General features: G+C 37.0%; 1 protein-coding gene across 1 annotated transcript; it reads right to left on the reverse strand.

Moving 5' to 3' along the window:
• Window positions 1–561: 561 nt before the first annotated feature.
• LOC127074310 (ferredoxin C 2, chloroplastic) lies at window positions 562–7,404 on the reverse strand. The gene is made up of 6 exons (XM_051015623.1): window positions 7,034–7,404; window positions 6,859–6,922; window positions 6,073–6,161; window positions 5,034–5,102; window positions 1,089–1,133; window positions 562–991 (listed from the first exon to the last, which is right to left on the reverse strand). The coding sequence occupies exons 1-6, from the start codon at window positions 7,271–7,273 to the stop codon at window positions 947–949; spliced, it is 552 nt and encodes a 183-aa protein (XP_050871580.1). The 5' UTR covers window positions 7,274–7,404; the 3' UTR covers window positions 562–946.
• Between the last annotated feature and the right edge of the window lie 10,366 nt (window positions 7,405–17,770).

A 17,770-nucleotide genomic window follows, 5' to 3' on the forward strand; every position in this document is an offset into this window, starting at 1 on the left:
TTCACTTCACCATCTTATTCTGGAGTGACTCTTTATTAATCTACCTTTGGACCACAATGGTGTTGGTATATTCTTTTGAATCTAACTTTATGCAATTATTTGTTTCTTCAACTGGCCCAGATCAAATATTTGATGCTTCTATTATAGAGCTCAAATCTAAGAAAATATTGTTATTCCAAACTTTCTATGTATTTGAAGCAAGGAAAAAAGTAGACGCAGTCATGTTGTGCAGCAAATAATAAATACAATCTAGATTCAATATAACCAGCAAGAAATTTCATTCAGTGATTAATATACCTTCATTAATTAATTAACATTTATTTCATTTTTTAATTGGTCATTAATTTTTGTCTGATTTTATTGTTAGTTGTTGAGAGGATAACTATATAAAGATGAGCTTTTCCTCATTTTGAAGTCAGCGAAACTCTTTATTCTGTCAAATTCACGTGAATTGAGATGCCTTATCCACAAGTGTGTTTGGTTCAGCATTAATTCAATGTAAAGGTGCATCCTGTCCAAACGAATCACAGAATTCCTTTTCCATTGAACAACATTGTAACATGATCCAAAAGCATGTCAAATCTTCTATACTATGCAAACAATAATAATGTACTATATGATAACAAAATGACAGCAGAGAATACACAAACATAGGGGGGATAAGAGTTTTGAAGCACGGACACATAAAGACACAAACAATGAATACGACACTCACTAAGACTAACATGTAGACACTAACCATAACTGACCAAAATGAAAATATAATTTGAGAAAATGAAAATAATAGAATATAATCACATGAGTATATGCTAGTGTAGTACGAGTGTCGAAAACTAACACATGTTGAACACTCGAACATGTCTTTAACTTGAAATGTCGGTGGTACATATGAAAAGAATGAAGGAAATAAAACTCGCATTCTTTGAATATAGTTTTTGTACCCAGATTACTCGTCACCCATGGCCAACTCCAAGGCATAGTCATCTCTTTCCTGCATATGAATTGTGTGTTAAAAAGGTCACATTTATCAAAGACAACATCAGCAACCTTATTCCCACGAAAAAATAGTCATATATAACAGAACCTACCACTGCTCCTCTTGCAAAATAACGTCCAAATTGAAGCCAATATACCTGTGAGTCAAGGATAGCATATATTCATAAGCAAATGATATAACAACAACGATGATGGCAATTTAATTTAGCCTCAAAAGCACAAGATAGTTTAAGACATTATATGTAAATATTCAATGACAGAATAAATATATTATGCAAATATCCTAATTCTTCCCCTTAAGTTGCCTCTTACTAAGCTTCAAGCTTCCTATAAACTAACGCTTTGAGTTAGATGATCATCAACCTAAAATGTTTGATTACAATAGTTCACCTCAAGAAAGTGGAAAAATGCTCAGAGGAAACTATCGAGTAAGTTAAAGGATCAGAAAATGGGATTCTTTGCCTTTCACAACATTTGGAAGTGTGAAGCAACTTCGAAGTGAGTGAATTTAGGTGGCAAATACTTCTAGACCAGGTTCCTACTAGAGTCAATTTTCATCAGAGGGGTAATGGTAATCCCACACACGGAGAGCACGTCTTGTTCTCTGGTCTAATGCCGGATAAATAGGATCATCTTTTCATACACTGCGATTTTGTCTCTCGTATTTGGTATAATTTGTTCAGTTGACTGGGATTTATTTTGGTTATTTCATAGGACCCATTCTCCTCCCATGCAGGGTCTGCAGGTGTGGATAACTCTAAGACTTTGTTTGAGAGATTGGAGGGGAGGGGAGGGGAAGGTTTTCGAAAACAAATTTTTAAAATATAGAAAAATATTTAACATTTTTTAAAAGAATGATATTGTATAACATGATAAAAGAGTTGTGGTAGGATCGAACTCTAGCCTCGACAAAGTTAGCTTCATGGTTCGACAGCAGTCGAAGATGTGCATGCCGTAGTCGAAGTTTGTTCTTGCATGCAGATGTATATGTTAGCTTGTAGTTTAAGTTAGCATGTCGAATTGGGTCAGTTTTTTGGGCCAATTGTTTACTATATTAGTTGAAAGTTATGGTTAGTTTTTTTATAAATAGCATACTAGTCATCACTTCTCCATCAATTCCTGATTATCCTAATTAGCGAGAGAAATTAGTGTGGTTGAGATTCAATTGTAAAGATTGCTCACTAATGTGTAATTGAATCAAGAATCCAGTTTTAAACCACTTTGAATTGTCTTTCTCTTCTCTTCTATCTTTTCCTTTAATTTGTGATTTTCTTATTAATCAAGAAACCGATCATACTTTGTTTTCTTGGGTATCGTTTCACAACAAATTGGTTCATTGAGCGTGGAGGAGAAGATGCCGTCAACAAAGTATGAGATTGAGAAATTCACCGGTGTGAATGATTTCGGTTTGTGGCGCTTGAAGATGCAAGCCCTACTGATTCAGTAGGGTTTGTTAGAAGCGTTGAAAGAATTGGAGAAGATGGATGTTTCCCTAACGGAGAAGGAGAAGACGACAATGATCGAGAAAGTCCATAGTGCCATTATCTTGAGCCTTGGTGATAAGGTTCTCCGGCAGATTTCGAAAGAGAAAACTGCAGCGGGTGTGTGGAGCAAACTCGAAAGATTGTATATGACCAAATCTTTGGTCAATCGACTCTAACTGAAGCAAGTTTTGTATTCATTCAAAATAAGTGAAGACAAAGTCTAAGCTGAGCAGCTGGATATGTTCAACAAGTTGATTTTTGATCTCGAGAATAAAGAGGTGAGGATTGTAATGTTGAGTTAGGTTCAACCACAATTTTAAGATGGTATCTTCATAGCCTATCCTAAATTCATTATTGGGCTTTCCACATCGTCCACGCTTCGGGCTCTTCCCGAGCGTGTTGAAAATTGAAAATCCTGTCTTCATTGCGGCCTATTATGATCCATAAATGAAAAATGTGTAAACCAAATAATTGTTGATTTGAAAAGCATGTGTGATAAACACTGACCTTGAAATTGTATATTCATTTGAAAAGCATGTGTGATAAACACTGACCTTGAAATTGTATATTCAAGAGACCTAGAGTTTCCACAACGATCAAATACCTTTTCCTAATCTTATGACTCCCTTATATACGCCAACAACAACTACTAAATGTAATATTTTAGTGTAGTCACTTACATAGGGTTATTATTCCCTATTTCCCTCCAATTTCTTCTAATGTACACCTTCCTAAGTAAAATCGCAGCTCCCTATCACTAAGAAGCTAAAAACTCAGTTTTCTTTAAATGGCATCTATGGATTAAGCCTTGTGAATGGAAAAGAAAATAGACTCTGTGAAAGCTTTGTTCCCTTATGTGAATCCATCCGACTTGACTTGGATTCACTGAAATCCAATATGACTTTCAAACATCAAGGATTTACTTACTAAAACAAAACAGAATATAAAATAAGGACATAACTCCTAAGAATCATGTAAAGTATTCTAGAATAGTCAAAGGTACAAGAAAGATATTATGAATTTCGCAGATAAACTAACAAGATAAAAATTAAAAACATCTCCTTACTGTTCATTTGATTTGGTATCTATTTAAGCAGATATCATAAAGTTCAAGTTATGATTTGGCATTTTTTGTTGATATAAAGAGCATGTGTGACAAACACTGGCATTGATAAAGACATAGTACCACTAACATATCATTTTATAATTACATTGTTTAGGAAAATGTGATGCTAGAGAATAGATATTAGATTGATATGGTGTGTTTTGATGTTATAAATACAGTAAATCATTCAAAAGCTCTTTTGATGTTAATAATTAAGTCAAGTTCTAGTGAGTACAAGCTAAAGCCATTAATACTCTTAAGATTACTATGACGTACCAACGCCTATTGGTCTAAGTAGCTAAGAATTTAGTTTCCTTAAACAAGATCTTTGGAATAAGTCTTGTGAATGGAAAAAGTAATAAGCATTATGAAAGCTTTGTTCTTTTAATTGAGTTCAACCTGCCTGACTTGGACTAGCCGAAATTATGACATTTAAATAGAATGGGTTTCAAGAGCAAAAAAGACTACTAGAACTAATTAAACATGGAAACAAAACATAAATAGAAAAGAACAAGGAAATTCCTAAGGTCGCTTGCTTCATCAAATAGGTGACTAATTGATTCCAGTATATATCCTAACATCAAGTGAAATATTCAGGAAACTTGAAAGGTTAGGTTGTCAAAATCGAGATCTTCCCTAAGATCAGGATAGAATAGCATGATCATAAAATATAAAATCGTAGTTAAGATCGGAAGATCCTACCCAATTATTTTGATAAGATCGAGAAGGGATAACAAGATTGTAAAAATTAAGACCGCAACTAAAACCATTAGATCATACTAAAATGAAAAAATAATAGTATGTATTTGAAATGTTTTTCATGATATACGTTAGTAGGCAAATGTCTTCGTGAGAAATTGACTCTTTTTCATATTCTTTAGACATGTATGATTAGTTTTTATACTTTATTACTACCTCATGGAACATTTGTTAGACATAAGGGACATATTTGGTCAATTACTAAGATTATCACTAGTCAATTAGTTAAAACATGTTTAATTATTCTCGAAACCCTAAATATAAAAATTCATCATTTCAAAAGGCACATATTGATTCTCACTGAACCCTAATTGTTATGCCTCTGCATCTTTTGTCATCCTTCTCGCCTTTTAATGGTGGTGGCCGGAAAACGGCCAATCATGACCGAAACTGGCAAAGATCGCACAAAATCAATTATTTAACTTTTTTTTTCATAATTTAGCTACAACGCACGATTCTACTTAAGATCCGGATAGTTGGGATGAGTGAGATCGTAAAATCTTAAGATTTTAAGATCGAGATCGAGATCTTGACAACCATACAATGAAGATATTGTGAGATATTTTGCAGATTGATATATTAACAAAATTAAAGTTAAAAACATCTCCTTAGAGTTGATTTGATTTGGCATCTATCCAAACAGTTAGTTATCATACAGTGCAAGTTATGATTGCAATATTGCTTGTTACCTCATCTTCATCTTGAGTTTCTACTTCAAGGTCAGAGCATGGGAAACTCACACAAAGAAGTGCATAACCCTGAAATGAAATAAAAATCTCACAAACATTTCCAACTGAGAAATAAGAGACATTGAAGTTTGCAATAATAATGATAATGCAACAAATAAAACGTTTTCCCCGCAGTTGTTAACTACTATTATTGGAAAATGAATGTTGCATAGCAAATGGCCTCAAACTATCCATAAGCTAGAAAATATCTTTGTTCTGTTGTAGGTATATATCTAATCTACTCGTTTGTGCAAGGGCCCTTAAATTGAAACACTAACCAAGAAATCAAAATGCTAACAATACCTTCAATCGTAAGAGGAATATACACGAAAATGAGTCTGAAAAGTCAAACTTCTACTTTTAATGAGTAAATCCTTTTCAATTCTCATTCTTACTTTAATAACAAAAATGAAACAATAAAACCCATGCTTATGCTTTTGTCTTTTGAATTTTTTTTACTGCAAGTGATTCAGTGATGTTAACATTCAAAAAGGATAAACAGCATATACAAATATACAGGAAACAGCCTCCAATTAACAGTATAGCCAGTATAGGCATTGTAGTTCATTTTATGTGATATTAAATGAAAAAAATAACTACAACCTCAGTTCAGTGCATTGGCACTGCGGCATGACACAATATTCAATGCGCTCTTTATCGGAAAATGAATAAAGTAAACTTATAGACATGTGTGATATCATACAAACACATTTAGTATTGGCTTGTTGAAACTGAAATGAAGTAAATAGTTTCATACGTACGACTACAAACACAATTTCATCCCCCTCTATAGTAACATTCATAAAGTATATTGTTTATCACCCTCAATGTCTTCTTTTACTCTTCAAAATTAGAAGGAAAAGAATAGGGTAAAAAAAATCTGATTCTTTTGGCATCGTTGAAGATAACCATGCATTCCACTAAATCATCATGCATTGCTACTTAACAAGTCAAAATGACCAATTCAATAAAAAATATTCGTAGACATAGTTGTACATGCCTGCTCTCTCAATTCGGCAGATATCCCAAGTGCCTCTGGCTGTCTAATCTTCCCACTCTTTACACGAACAGCACAGCTTGTACAACAACCTTCCATAAAAAGTATCAAATCAGAAAAACTCTATCAGGAAACTAGCAATAATATCATAAATAAAAAATACACCGATCTAGATGGAAAGAGAAGCAGCAGAGAAAACAATTGTCAGAGATGCATTACATGATCTACAAAGGAAAATTGTGGCAGACCAAGTTCCCAATTGGAGAGAGATTGAATTTTACACTAGTTTACACAAATCACAATTCCCTATGTAGTTCAACTACACATGGAAAAAAAAATGGAATCTATCATTGGTATATAAGGGCCATTACTAACGACTGAAGAAAAAACGGAAACAAATATGATAGGTTCATATCATTCTTCCAATCATGGGTATCAAAATCGAGATTCAAATTTCGAATCTCTGAAGACCTACTACTTCCAAATCATGAATCAAAAGATACATTACCAATACAAACATGACATTAAAGTAAAAACAAGTGTCATAACATACATATAAGCTAATATATCATCTACCAAACTCAAAATAATCCAACATTCAAGTCATAAATCAAGATAAGATTCATGTTCATAATATATACACACTACAATGTGTATCTATTAGATTTAGTTTTGTATCAAATCAAGATATGACATGCATGTATAGTAAGATTTTGAGAATCATGCTTCCAATAAATAACTTCAAAAAACCTAATTTCGAATAGGTAATAGTAGGTTAAGAGTAAATACCATGCCTGCAGGCAAATGGAAGTGTAATATCCTGGGACTCAGCAGTATGCAATATATATTGGTCCTGCATTTCACAAATACTACTATTAAAGTAGAAAATTGAATACTAGTATGTTTGTTGAAACAGTGAAGGGAACATGGCAGGGTTAAAGTTAAAGCATCGATGGGATCATACCTCAGGAACGAGAAATTCGTGAACGATTCCACGTTCTCTGTCATGGACTTTGACCTTATGGCTAGGTGCTTCAACATTCGGATACCGGAAATCGGTTCTGCCTAACACTCCCACCGGTGTTTGAAGCTCCGCTGCTGCCACCGTCGTCTTGCGGAGGCTTCTGGAAGGAAGAGAGTGCGGCTTCGTGGTAACAAATGGAATGGAAGAACTACCAGGAATTCGAAGAAGGGGTAGCGCCATTTTCTTCTTCTTGTTACTTTCTTCAAAGTGCTGACACGCATATAAGTTACGGGATAACAAGAGCGAGTTAACACCCGCGCTCTCAACCAACCGTTAGATTCTATTCCAATTGCTAATTAACACGTGTACGATCTTCAAAACTCTCCTCAGGATTCTAGCGGATATATATATATATATATATATATATATATATATATATATATATATATATATATATATATATATATATATATATATATATATATATATAGAGAGAGAGAGAGAGAGAGAATTAGACTTTATTAATGACACTATTTAAGTATTTTTGGGTCTATTCTATTTCAAGAGATTAATTACTATACACTGTCAGAATAAAATGTTTTACACCGTTGATTCATCCCCATCATCCGTTTGTATTACTTTATAGATTTTTAAAATAAAAGTCAAATTTCTTTTAATATTCGACGTCAATGATTAATTGATGGTGTAAATCCTTTTACACTGTCATTGTATTTCAATTAGACTCCTATTTCAAATAAATTAACTCGAATTAAATGGGAAAAATCAATTTAATTGGGAGGGGAAAATTTAAATAAAAGTAAGCAATTATTATAAATGTTTAAGTGTAAACTTTTAAAATTCTAATGATCTATTTAGTTAAATAAAAACCTATTGATACATAATTCTCTTTTAGTTAAAAATAAATAAAATTTTAAAATTCATATCAATGACGAGTTCGGTCAAAGTGTTAGGCCATTGGATCGGACAACATAAATGTTTAGGGTGTACGTAGGTCGGTTTAAATTGAGTTTAGTCAAACTCAATACTCAATCTATATAGAATATTTCAGTTTAAATGAAGTAAAATAACCATCTGTTACATCAAAAAGTCGATTTAGACAAATCTATTGATTTTTAAATTGAGTTGGATTGAATAGTGGTTGTCTAAACAATTTTATTAATATTAAACAACTAAATGATGAATCATCTTATCTTTTTTATAAAAATTACTCAACATATTTATATTCTTAAAAGAATTAGATGGAATTTTTTTTCAAAATAATCAATTTTTTCAAAAAAAATTGAAAATAATCAATTTTTCAAAAAAAATATCAAAATAAGTTTGGTAGAGGATGCGCCAGATGAATTGGCGCACCCCCATACCAATAAGAGTAGGCGTCAGTAGCATTGGCGCACATGCATTGGGCCTCATGAGGAGGCGTCAATGCTTGTGGCGCCTGCATTGACCCTCATGAGGAGGCGTCAATGCCTCTAGCGCCTGAGTGCATTTTGCATGGTGGGTGTATGCGCCAATTCATCTGGCGCATACACCCCTCATATTATTTTTTCAATTTTTTTATATTTATTTAGTTTTTTATTTTTTTTATTTTTCTTTTTAACATTTAATATTTATTATTTAATACATAAGAAATAATAATGAAAATAAATAAATTCATTAAATATGTAATAATTGGTTACATTGGACAAACAAAAAACTAATGACCCCGCCCGATTATAACGTCCCTCGGTTCCACATCTCGGTGCGTTAGTTTGTCTCCGAGGTCTCCCACGATTTTCTTGAGGTGTTTGTTGTAACACCCCGATAATAATAAAATAATTATTTAAATTGAGTTAATAATTTATTTATTAATTTAATTAAATAATTGGAAATTTTATTATTATTATTTTTGGATTATTATTATTATTCGGAAAATATATATAAGTTGGAATTTAGAAAAAATCCCATTTTTTGGTAAAAAGGTTAATTTCACGTGAAAAGGGGAAAAGAGGCAGAAAAGGGAAAAGGGCAAAAAGCCAAAGAACGAAGGTTGAAGGAAGGGAAAGCTTGGAGCTCAGAGACTGCCGGATTAACTCAGGTAAGGGGGGTTTATCATCGATTAATGGGTATTATGGGATAATATGTGATGGGTAGTAAGAAACCATGGATTTTGACTCTGATTTGAATGATGCATGCTGAAATTGTGAAATATTTGATGAACGAATTTGGATGATAATTGACGAAAACTCGTAGGAATTAGAGGTAGTAAGGTTAGCGATTTGGGAAGCCGAATGTGTATGATCTGTAATTGATAAAACGAATGAACATGTATGAAAATTGGACTGTAGAAGGTTGGAATTGGATAGATCTCGCAGCAGAGAAAGCCATTGCAGATCTGGAATTTCTGGCTCTGGTCATACGCGTATGGCACTAGGCAATACGCGTATGAGAGGGCTGGTACGCGTATGGTTAAGGCATTACGTGTATGAGTGAAAAAGATGATATTTTGAACGTAGATTCGTCTCTGTTGGTACGCGTATGAGGATGTGGTACGCGTAGCATACGCGTATGGGCGTGGGCGATACGCGTATGGGTTGGGCGAGGGAATGCGCCATACGCGTATGGACATAGGCGATACGCGTATGGGCAGACTTGTGGTTTCCCTGAACAGTTGTTGTGCAGTTTTTGGTTGTTTAGGCTGAGTGCTGTAACTTAGCTGACGTATGACGTAGTGGGGATCAATTCCCGTTGTTTTGAGTAGTATAGGTATTAGTAGAGTGTGCTAATACTGTGTTTGATTATGCGGCATGATATGATATGCTTTTGTGATAAAATGTGTTGATGATGTGTGATGGTATGCATGCTGCTGTGAATGTATCAGTTATGTATGCATTTGTGAATAGACTGTTTTATGGCTTAGAGTGTGAGCATATGTCTATTCTTGAGTTGTTGTTGTTGTTGCATTGCTAGGTGATTAGCATGCATATGGTGGCCCATTTGGGGTGGTAGCTAATTCCCATGGTGAGGAATTAGTGAGTAAATCATTTTGATTGTTATTGATGTTTGCATGCTAGGTGATTAGCGTGCATAGCATGGCCCATTTAGGGTGGTAGCTAATTCCCATGGTGAGGAATTAGTGAGTGAGTCACTATGTCTCAAATGAGTGGGACTAGTGAGCTTGGTAGCCGTGCCTGGATTTGGACGGTGAGGTTGAACTATATGTTCACAAATAGTCGGTACCGCATGCATGGAGTCTCATTGCGTAATATATGTATGGCGTATAATATGAATGGATGTATTCCAATATTATACGTGTGTTTGTGTTGGTGTTGAGTATTATGTTGAATTGATGGTGCTGTACTGAATGTATGTTTGGATTAGGGTGATGAAGTGTGTTGAAATTACTTAGCATTACATAATGTTTTATAATGCTTATTATATTGATTGAGGAACTCACCCTTACGACTATTTTTCAGGTAACGAGAAATGAGTTGAGTAGAAGCGAATGCTTGGAGTCTAGTGTAGTCTCCTTTAGTGGGTCATGCTCTGATAGATGTAACATCGGGAGGGAACCTTTGAATTATGTTGTTAATGCTTGTGGAACCAGTTTACACGTAGTATGTGACATGTTTTGATTGATTTGATTTATATCCGCTGCGATTTATGCGAATGTTTAATTGATTTAATAAAGAGCATGACAGTTATATTGGAACATGGTGCGAATGATTGTGTGACACCCTTAACTGCATAATTACTCTGATATATGTTTATGATTTAATTAAATAATTGGGGGTATTTTAGAAGGGTGTTACATTAGTGGTATCAGAGCATAGTCGGTCGAGTCGAGTCGTAATTATTCTGTTTCCCCTGTACGGTATAGGTGTTGTGTAACCTATCGGTACTCATTGTTTTAGTTGTTTGGGTTTCAGAATAGAGATGGCTGGAAGAGGTAGAGATGATGCTGCGATTGCTGAGGCTCTGGGTATGCTAGCTGGAGTACTTGGAGGAAATCCGAATGTTGTGGGAATGGGAGCTGCTCGTCAACTGAGTGAGTTCCAGAAGAACAATCCTCCAATGTTCAAGGGAGCATACGATCCAGATGGTGCTCAGAAGTGGTTGAAGGAGATTGAGAGGATCTTCCGAGTGACTGAGTGTGCCGATAACCAGAAGGTCAGGTTCGGTACGCATATGCTGTCAGAAGAAGCTGATGATTGGTGGGTTGCTACCCGCACTGAGTTGGAAACTGCTGGGAATGCTGAAATCACTTGGGTTGTGTTCAGAGAGAGATTCCTGAGGAAGTATTTTCCAGAGGATGTTAGAGGGAAGAAAGAGATAGAGTTCTTGGAATTGAAGCAGGGTAACAAGTCTGTTACAGAGTATGCTGCTAAGTTCACAGAGCTGTCAAAGTATTACACTCCTTATAGTGAGGCTGCTGGAGAATTTTCGAAGTGTGTGAAGTTTGAGAACGGGCTGCGTCCCGAGATCAAACAGGCTATTGGATATCAGCGGATCAGAGTGTTTTCTGACTTGGTTGACTGTTGCAGGATTTTTGAACAGGATTCCAAAGCCAGAGCAGAGAGCTATCAGCAAAGGGTTGATAGGAAAGGTAAGAGTCAGAATGATCGTGGAAAACCGTATGCAGCTGACAAAGGTTTTCAGAGACAGAGTAGGATGAAGAGGCCTAGTGGGGGAGACTCTAGTGCTCCTGCTAAGTGTTATAGATGTGGTCAGGCTGGGCATCGTATCCATGAGTGTACCAGTAATGAGAAGAAATGTTTCAAGTGTGGAAAAGGTGGTCACTTGGCTGCAGACTGCCGGTTGAAGACTGTGACTTGTTTCAACTGTGGAGAGTTGGGTCATATCAGTCCACAGTGTCCTAAGCCGAAGAAAGAGAATCAGTCAGGAGGCAAGGTCTTTGCTTTATCAGGTTCTGAGACTTCTGCAGATGATCGTTTGATCCGAGGTACGTGTTATATTAATGGCTTTCCTCTTGTAGCTATTATTGACACAGGTGCTACTCATTCCTTTATATCCTTGGATTGTGCTGTGAAACTTAAGTTAGAGATATCTGAGATGCGTGGTAGTATGGTGATTGATACTCCTGCAAAGGGTTCAGTGACTACTACTTCAGTTTGTTTGAATTGTCCTTTGAGTATTTTTGGTAGAGACTTTGGGATGGACCTTGTGTGTCTTCCACTAGTACAGGTTGATGTTATCCTGGGTATGAACTGGTTGGTGGTTAACCGAGTCTATATCAACTGTTTTGATAAGACTGTGATTTTTCCTGAGATTGAGGAAGAAAAGAATTTGTTCCTATCTGCAAGGCAGGTGAATGAGGCAGTAGTAGATGGGGCAGAGTTGTTTATGCTGTTAGCGACTATGGAAGCTAAAGATAAACTGGTGATTGGTGATCTAGCTGTGGTGTGTGATTTTCCTGATGTGTTTCCGGAAGAGGTGAATGAATTGCCGCCAGAGCGTGAAGTTGAGTTCTCGATTGATTTGGTACCTGGTACTAGACCGATATCGATGGCTCCATATCGTATGTCTGCTGTTGAGTTAGCTGAATTGAAGAGTCAGCTGGAAGATCTGTTGGATAAGAAATTTATTCGTCCGAGTGTGTCACCGTGGGGTGCACCAGTGTTATTGGTTAAGAAGAAAGAAGGTACTATGAGGTTGTGTGTGGACTACAGGCAACTGAATAAAGTGACGATCAAGAATCGGTATCCTTTGCCGAGGATTGATGATTTGATGGATCAATTGGTTGGTGCGAGTGTGTTCAGCAAGATAGACTTGAGATCTGGGTATCATCAGATACGTGTGAAAACTGAGGATATTCAGAAGACTGCTTTCAGAACAAGGTATGGACATTATGAGTATTCTGTGATGCCTTTTGGTGTGACTAATGCGCCTGGTGTATTTATGGAGTATATGAATAGGATTTTCCATCCGTATCTAGATCAGTTTGTTGTGGTGTTTATTGATGACATTTTGGTGTATTCGAAATCTGAAGAAGAACATGTTGAGCATTTGAGAGTGGTTTTAGAAGTTCTCCGAGAAAAGAAGTTATTTGCTAAACTGTCTAAGTGTGAATTTTGGTTAGAAGAGGTTAGTTTTCTTGGTCATGTGATTTCAAGAGGTGGTGTTGCTGTTGATCCTTCTAAGATAGAAGCGGTATCTAAGTGGGAAGCTCCGAAGTCTGTTGCTGAGATTCGAAGTTTTCTTGGTTTGGCTGGTTATTATAGGAAGTTCATTGAGGGATTTTCTAAGTTGGCGTTACCGTTGACGATGTTGACTAGAAAGGGGCAAGCGTTTGTTTGGGATTCGAAATGTGAAGAAGGTTTCCAAGAGTTAAAGAGAAGGTTGACTACTGCTCCTATTCTGATATTACCGAGTCCGTCGGAATCATTTGAGGTTTACTGTGATGCTTCATTGTTGGGTTTGGGTGGTGTGTTGATGCAGAACAAGCAGGTTATAGCTTATGCTTCGAGACAACTGAGGATTCATGAAAGGAACTATCCGACACATGATTTAGAGTTGGCAGCTGTAGTATTTGTTCTGAAACTATGGAGGCATTATTTGTACGGATCGAGATTTGAGGTTTTCAGTGACCATAAAAGTTTAAAGTATTTGTTTGATCAGAAAGAGCTGAATATGAGACAGAGGAGATGGTTAGAATTTCTGAAGGATTATGACTTTGGTTTGAATTACCATCCGGGTAAAGCAAACGTAGTGGCTGATGCATTGAGTCGGAAGTCATTGCATATGTCTATGTTAATGGTTAAAGAATTGGATTTAATTGAGCAGTTTAGAGATTTGAGTTTGGTGTGTGAGAGTACTCACAATAGTGTTAAATTGGGAATGTTGAAGTTAACGAGTAATATTTTGGATGAGATCAGAGAGGGTCAGAAATCCGATATGCTTTTGGTTGATAAGTTGACTCTAGTGAATCAAGGTCAAGGTGGTGAATTCAGAGTTGATGAGAATGGTGTTTTGAAATTTGGTAATCGGGTGTGTATTCCGGATGTTACCGAACTTAAGAAGAGTATCCTGGAGGAAGGACATCGTAGTGGCTTGAGTATTCATCCTGGAGCTACGAAAATGTATCATGATTTGAAAAAGCTATTTTGGTGGCCGGGAATGAAAAGAGAAATTGCGAGTTTTGTTTATTCCTGTTTGACTTGTCAGAAGTCGAAGATTGAGCATCAGAAGCCGTCTGGGCTAATGCAACCGTTGGCTATTCCAGAGTGGAAGTGGGATAGTATCAGTATGGATTTTGTTTCGGGTTTACCGAGGACAAGTAGGAATTTTGAAGCTATTTGGGTGATTGTGGATAGATTGACGAAGTCGGCTCATTTCATTCCGATCAGAATGGATTACCCGTTAGAAAGATTAGCCGAGTTGTATATTGAGAAGATTGTAAGTTTGCATGGTATTCCGTCGAGTATCGTTTCGGACAGAGATCCTAGATTTACATCGAAGTTTTGGGGAGGTTTACAGAAGGCTTTGGGAACTAAGCTGAGGTTGAGTTCTGCATATCATCCGCAGACTGATGGTCAGACTGAGAGGACGATTCAGTCATTAGAGGATCTTCTGAGAGCTTGTGTTTTGGAGAAGGGAGGTGCTTGGGATTGTTATTTGCCTTTGATTGAGTTTACCTACAACAATAGTTTTCATTCGAGCATTGGTATGGCACCGTTTGAAGCTTTGTATGGTAGGAGATGTCGGACACCGTTATGTTGGTATGAGTCCGGTGAGAGTGTTGTGGTTGGACCGGAGATTGTTCAATAGACTACAGAAAAGATTAAGATGATTCATGAGAAGATGAGAATTGCTCAGAGTCGTCAGAAGAGTTATCATGATAAGAGGAGGAAGTCACTTGAGTTCCAAGAGGGAGATCATGTGTTTCTTCGTGTTACTCCGATAACTGGAGTTGGTCGAGCTTTGAAGTCGAAGAAGTTGACGCCTCGTTTTATTGGTCCTTATCAGATTGTAGAGAGGATAGGGGAGGTAGCCTATCGTATCGCTTTACCGCCGTCGCTTGCGAATTTGCATGAAGTTTTTCATGTGTCTCAGTTGAGGAGGTACATTCATGATCCGTCGCATGTAGTCCAAGTAGATGATGTACAGGTGAGAGATAACCTGACTGTTGAAACATCACCTATGAGGATCGAGGATCGAGAGTTGAAGCAGTTGCGGGGTAAAGAGATTGCCTTGGTGAAGGTAGCTTGGGGAGGACCAGCAGGTGGCAATGTGACTTGGGAACTTGAGAGTCAGATGAAGGAGTCTTACCCAGAGTTGTTCGCTTGAGGTATGTTTTCGAGGACGAAAACTCTTTTAGTGGGGGAGAGTTGTAACACCCCGATAATAATAAAATAATTATTTAAATTGAGTTAATAATTTATTTATTAATTTAATTAAATAATTGGAAATTTTATTATTATTATTTTTGGATTATTATTATTATTCGGAAAATATATATAAGTTGGAATTTAGAAAAAATCCCATTTTTTGGTAAAAAGGTTAATTTCACGTGAAAAGGGGAAAAGAGGCAGAAAAGGGAAAAGGGCAAAAAGCCAAAGAACGAAGGTTGAAGGAAGGGAAAACTTGGAGCTCAGAGACTGCCGGATTAACTCAGGTAAGGGGGGTTTATCATCGATTAATGGGTATTATGGGATAATATGTGATGGGTAGTAAGAAACCATGGATTTTGACTCTGATTTGAATGATGCATGCTGAAATTGTGAAATATTTGATGAACGAATTTGGATGATAATTGACGAAAACTCGTAGGAATTAGAGGTAGTAAGGTTAGCGATTTGGGAAGAAGCCGAATGTGTATGATCTGTAATTGATAAAACGAATGAACATGTATGAAAATTGGACTGTAGAAGGTTGGAATTGGATAGATCTCGCAGCAGAGAAAGCCATTGCAGATCTGGAATTTCTGGCTCTGGTCATACGCGTATGGCACTAGGCAATACGCGTATGAGAGGGCTGGTACGCGTATGGTTAAGGCATTACGCGTATGAGTGAAAAAGATGATATTTTGAACGTAGATTCGTCTCTGTTGGTACGCGTATGAGGATGTGGTACGCGTAGCATACGCGTATGGGCGTGGGCGATACGCGTATGGGTTGGGCGAGGGAATGCGCCATACGCGTATGGACATAGGCGATACGCGTATGGGCAGACTTGTGGTTTCCCTGAACAGTTGTTGTGCAGTTTTTGGTTGTTTAGGCTGAGTGCTGTAACTTAGCTGACGTATGACGTAGTGGGGATCAATTCCCGTTGTTTTGAGTAGTATAGGTATTAGTAGAGTGTGCTAATACTGTGTTTGATTATGCGGCATGATATGATATGCTTTTGTGATAAAATGTGTTGATGATGTGTGATGGTATGCATGCTGCTGTGAATGTATCAGTTATGTATGCATTTGTGAATAGACTGTTTTATGGCTTAGAGTGTGAGCATATGTCTATTCTTGAGTTGTTGTTGTTGTTGCATTGCTAGGTGATTAGCATGCATATGGTGGCCCATTTGGGGTGGTAGCTAATTCCCATGGTGAGGAATTAGTGAGTAAATCATTTTGATTGTTATTGATGTTTGCATGCTAGGTGATTAGCGTGCATAGCATGGCCCATTTGGGGTGGTAGCTAATTCCCATGGTGAGGAATTAGTGAGTGAGTCACTATGTCTCAAATGAGTGGGACTAGTGAGCTTGGTAGCCGTGCCTGGATTTGGACGGTGAGGTTGAACTATATGTTCACAAATAGTCGGTACCGCATGCATGGAGTCTCATTGCGTAATATATGTATGGCGTATAATATGAATGGATGTATTCCAATATTATACGTGTGTTTGTGTTGGTGTTGAGTATTATGTTGAATTGATGGTGCTGTACTGAATGTATGTTTGGATTAGGGTGATGAAGTGTGTTGAAATTACTTAGCATTACATAATGTTTTATAATGCTTATTATATTGATTGAGGAACTCACCCTTACGACTATTTTTCAGGTAACGAGAAATGAGTTGAGTAGAAGCGAATGCTTGGAGTCTAGTGTAGTCTCCTTTAATGGGTCATGCTCTGATAGATGTAACATCGGGAGGGAACCTTTGAATTATGTTGTTAATGCTTGTGGAACCAGTTTACACGTAGTATGTGACATGTTTTGATTGATTTGATTTATATCCGCTGCGATTTATGCGAATGTTTAATTGATTTAATAAAGAGCATGACAGTTATATTGGAACATGGTGCGAATGATTGTGTGACACCCTTAACTGCATAATTACTCTGATATATGTTTATGATTTAATTAAATAATTGGGGGTATTTTAGAAGGGTGTTACATTTGTGGTCTTTGGGTGCTGACCTGATCGAGCGATGGTTGGTTGGAAGGTCCGGCGGAAGTTCCGGCGGTATTTGACAGATGTGTCATCATTTGCTCCCAATATCCAGAGGGGCTCTGACCAACGGCGCTTCCGTAATGGAGTTCGGTGCCCATCTGTTTATTGTGGAAATTGGTAAACAACCGTTGGTCCTCCCTATGCCTTAAAACGAAGGGTTACTTGCAGGATCGACTAGTTGATCCTAAGACATGTGCTAGTGCAAGTGATGCTTGTCCAACTTCAGCGAAATAACTTTGTAAGGAACGGCTCCTAACAAAGTGTCGAACAAGCGTAGGGTTTTCCACACGACGGTTTAGACAATGCTACAGCCTATAGGTAACTCGTGACC

The sequence above is a fragment of the Lathyrus oleraceus genome, chromosome 4 (assembly GCF_024323335.1).
Source record: "Lathyrus oleraceus cultivar Zhongwan6 chromosome 4, CAAS_Psat_ZW6_1.0, whole genome shotgun sequence".
In the NCBI taxonomy this organism is placed as follows: Eukaryota; Viridiplantae; Streptophyta; class Magnoliopsida; order Fabales; family Fabaceae; genus Lathyrus; species Lathyrus oleraceus.